Source organism: Lissotriton vulgaris, chromosome 3_1, assembly GCF_964263255.1.
Source record: "Lissotriton vulgaris chromosome 3_1, aLisVul1.2, whole genome shotgun sequence".
Taxonomy (NCBI): Eukaryota; Metazoa; Chordata; class Amphibia; order Caudata; family Salamandridae; genus Lissotriton; species Lissotriton vulgaris.
The window spans coordinates 1,435,603,066-1,435,607,362 of NC_141689.1; the positions used below are offsets into that span (position 1 = coordinate 1,435,603,066).

At 46.0% G+C, this 4,297-nt stretch overlaps 1 protein-coding gene across 1 annotated transcript; it reads left to right on the forward strand.

Moving 5' to 3' along the window:
- Nucleotides 1–373: 373 nt before the first annotated feature.
- Nucleotides 374–3,206, forward strand: LOC147728010 (myb-related transcription factor, partner of profilin-like). Its single transcript, XM_086963715.1, has 2 exons — nucleotides 374–800; nucleotides 3,187–3,206. Exons 1-2 carry the CDS (start codon nucleotides 374–376, stop codon nucleotides 3,204–3,206), a joined length of 447 nt encoding a protein of 148 aa, XP_086819841.1.
- Nucleotides 3,207–4,297: the final 1,091 nt, after the last annotated feature.

The window sequence follows — 4,297 nt, forward strand, 5'->3', positions numbered from 1 at the left end:
ATGTTACCCAACCCTGAAACAAGGTAATGTTGGCCCATATGCATCAAAAACTGCATTTCCTCTTCCATAATAACGAAAATTAGGTAATAGCTATTATGGAATCGCAAAATCGAATGCAGCAATGAAAACGGTAAATATGGGCTATTCGGTAACAATTGCAAATATCGTTACCAGTTCTGTATTTTCCGAAACTGTAATTGCGAATTCACAGTTACCGGAAATAGCGATTTACCCATATTGCAGCATTGTGATGACATCACAAACCAGGAAGTCTTTCACTGATTCAACACACCTGTACACAGGGAGAGGAGGAGGAGGAGGAGCACACCCTGGAGGAAGTGTTGCTGAACAGGAGCTGTAAAACAAACACACCATGGCCACTGAAAAGGCACAACAAAAAGGAGAAGGCAGGAGGAGAAAAATCAAGTTTGGTGACAAGGAACTTCAAATCCTCACTGAGGAAGTTGTCCAGAGACATGACCAGCTGTTTGTGAAACAATCCCTGCATGTTGCAGATTCAGTGAAGAGGAAGATTTGGCTTGGGATACAAGCCAAGGTAAATACTGTGGGGGTGACACACTGTGACATACCTAACCTGCAAAAGAGATGGTATGACCTTTGCAGCCGTGCCAAAGAGAGGGTGGCAGACAGGCCAGCCGCAGCTAAGAAAACAGGAGGGGGACCATCTAGCGAGAGCCCTACCACCCTACTGGAGGACATGGTGGAATCCACTTTGCAGCCAGAGGCAGTTGTTGGTGTGACACAGATCGACACCTCAGGACATGCAGGCACCTCCCAAGGTAAGACATACCCTGTGTAGTGTAACACACCTGAGTCCAGTCCACCTTTTACTTGCAACACCCTAATGCATTCAGGGAGTTGTATGCAGACAAATGTAAGGGCAATGCATGGAGGGACCAACAAAGCTCTAGTGCAGCAGAGTACAGCAAGGAACTGACAACAGTAGTCTTTGAACATGACAGAAGTAGATTTAATATAACTGCGCAGGCGCAATGTTAAAACAAGTGCAAACAAAAACTAACTGAACTTGCACTGTTCCAATCACAGATTCAGCGCATGATAGTGGTGTGTGGCTGACAACCACGAATTCGAGGGAGACATGGAACAGCATGATGAGGGACAAGAAATGCCACCATCCTCACCCATACCTGCTCCCACTCACCGCAGGAAAAGAGCACAACCACTCCCTGATTTGGAGAGTGATGAGCACAGAAACACATGATCCCACACACAGCAGCTTGCACATACTCCACCATCACCAACACCAGAGCCAACAATGCGGCGCATTTCCGTGCAGTTCCACAGGTGGAGGCCCAGAGCAATCCCCACGCCTGCTGATGATGATGGCGAATCCATCACAAGTGTCCTGTAGTGCCAGATGCTGGGGGTCCAGCGCCTGCAAGGGAAAAATATCCGTCACATACAGTGCCAACTGGGAAAAATGTCAAGACACATGGGTGGCATTCATGACTGCCTGGAAGAGCTAACTATTACAGTAGTTGAAGGGCACAGGGCGAACAATGAGAGACTAGACCGTGTTGCGACTGCCAATGAGTTTATGCGCAGGGACATTCAGGCAGAGCATGTTACAAATGGCAGGAGACGTCAGACTTCCATGGTACGCATGCAAAGTTATGCCAGGGCCATCAATAGACTGAGTCACACCCCAGCTCAGCTTTCAAGGTGGGCAGTCATCATGCAGGTGGAGATGGCCCACTGCTGCGGGGATGTTGCCAGGGGCTTCATCCAGGTCACCACTGCTGTGGAAGGACTACAGACTGCAGCAGCTAGTGGAAGCCCTCATGCATGCAGGGGGGGACAGTGAGGAGGGCTCCAGCCTGAGCAGCCTACTGGTATCTGTGTCACATGATAAGAGGCTCAGTACCAGGAGTCAAGCCGGCACAGAGGGGTCAATGATGGGGGTAGCAGAGCCTCCAAACAGGGCCACAGGAGTGTGTGGCAGGTGAAAGTAGTGAATTGGACCTGTACCAATCTGATGACGTAACCAGATATATGACTCCCTTTCACACTGATTTTGCAGTGCCAAGGCAATTACTTTTGAATTGTCTGCACCCACACTGCACTTGTCTGACAATGGTATGTGTGCATCAACACAACTACCCACCTAACAGAATAAACCTTGATGAAAATACTGTGTTGTGTCTTGATTACTCAGTTTAGAGGAAAAATGGTTTTTAGAAGTCAGAGAATGGGCGCACTGCCAGTATGGAAGCACTGTAGGATATGGTAGAGGGTGGTGCAACTGGGTGAGTGGACAACCATATAACCACTCAAAGGAGAAGTCAGCAAGCTGTACTGAAGATTCGCGAGATGCGATGAAACACGTGTCGGCTGGTTGTTCACAAGCTGTAATATATTAAATAAGGAGACCAAGACTGTTTTGTTAATACACGTCCATTTATTTGTACCAACTGTTTATTACTTTGTATTTTATGGTTGTTTCTCTGCACTTTATTGTAAAATTGCTTATGGTCACATTCTGACCTTCGTATACTTACCGAGTGTGTGCATAGGGTATGTCTTTTTTGTGTCTTGATTACTCACCTTAGAAGTAATATTGAGTGATTTCTGCCCGTCACTGCTTTCCCTCTGCTGCATCTGGACCGTGTGCTCCTTGGTGTGGCTCCCTTGGTTGGATGTTTATTTCTGGCTCGCTATCAGAGTCTTCCAGGGGAATGCCCCTATTGGTGGCAACGGTGTGCAACATAGCACATGTAGCGATAATTTTTTAGCATGTCTCCGGCCTATACTGTAAAGCCCCACCGGTTTTGTGGAGGATGCGAAACCTGGATTTGAGTACCAAATGTCCTCTCAATCACATTGCGTGTCGCAATGTGTGCATGATTGTATCGCTGCTCCCTTCGTGTTGCTGGATTCAGATAGGGAGTGAGAATGAAAGACCTTGCAGCATATGCACTATCACATACAAGATGTGAAAAATAGACATACATTAGATACTGCTATGTGTCACCAAGGCGGACAGGTGTGCAAGACAGTATTACATCTGTTTACCCAGCAAATAGCCTTCTCCAAAATCACCCGCCAGCAGACGTCTGTGTATGCCACTATGCCTGAAGATGTAGGAGTCGTGCACTGCCAGGGTAACTTGCCACTATGTCTGTGATTATTGTTTTTGAATTGCAGTTTACTTGGATGTTCAGTGAATGGTATGATTTGTGGTTACGGTAGATAAGTTCATTCACTGAGGGCGGACATATCGGCTCATGCGTCCTATCAATACAACCAATGACATGTGGAAATTGTGCAACCTGATAAAAATCTAATTTGGTTTGCAGTAATTCCTGTGGTGTTGTGGGGAACCTAATGTGGTGGTGTATCCTCTGCAACATGGCATTTAGGAAAGCATTGAAAAAGCACGATAGGGCACTTTGAGAGACACCGCCAGCTGTTGCAATTACTCCCTGGAAGGTCCGAGAAGCTAGGAGATGCAGTGAGCATAAGACCTGCACATGGGTGGGGATGGCTTGCGTCCTGCGAGTCTGACGCTGCAGTATTGGGTCTAACTCTGCAATTAGATCTAAGATTGTGACAGCATTCAGCATATATTTATCATATATCTCTTCCTCCGTCTGCCCTAGCAAAGTGACGCGCACTCTGAAGATTCTCTTCTGTATCCTTCTTCTCTGTGCTGCTGCTTTTAGCCTCATCCTCCTCGCTATGACTTAGAGTGCTGCCATTGTGAGACACTCTGATGCATTCTGGGACTGTTTAAGTAGTTTGCTAATGATTCACACCTGATTTGTAGTATGTGAAATTTTTACAACCTCATATGATTTCTTCTTATTTAGGAGATGCAATTTGCGATCCCTGCATTATTCTGTATTTGCGAATGTTTGTTGCATATGAGTTTGCGATTTCTTAGTTGCGATTCCGTAATACAGAATTGCTCTTACAGATTCGGAGATTAAGAAATCGCAAATTTAGCGAAAAGTGAGGTTTTCTGCGAAGTTGCTTCATGCATTGGAGGAAGCTCTTTTGTGATCGCAAACGGCATTTTGATGCGATTCCCAACATTTGCGATCGCAAATTAGCTTGATGCATGTGGGCCATAGTTACATTACTTATCAGCTCCTGCCTCATACATCTTCTTGCGTCAAGTACAACCAACATTGCAAAGTGGTCTTTTTCTGCCCTTAGTGGTTCTTTCCTCCTAACAGTGACCCTCATGACTGCACTTTCCTCAAGAAGGAAACTAGAAAGGTGTTTCTAGTGTACAGTTCTTTGACACTATATC

Excerpts from the sequence above, each read along its gene's own strand:
- LOC147728010 (XM_086963715.1), top strand. The coding sequence starts at position 374 with ATGGCCACTGAAAAGGCACAACAAAAAGGAGAAGGCAGGAGGAGAAAA. Across the intron at positions 801-3,186 it reads ACATGCAGGCACCTCCCAAG|TTTACTTGGATGTTCAGTGA; the intron begins GTAAGACATACC and ends TTTGAATTGCAG.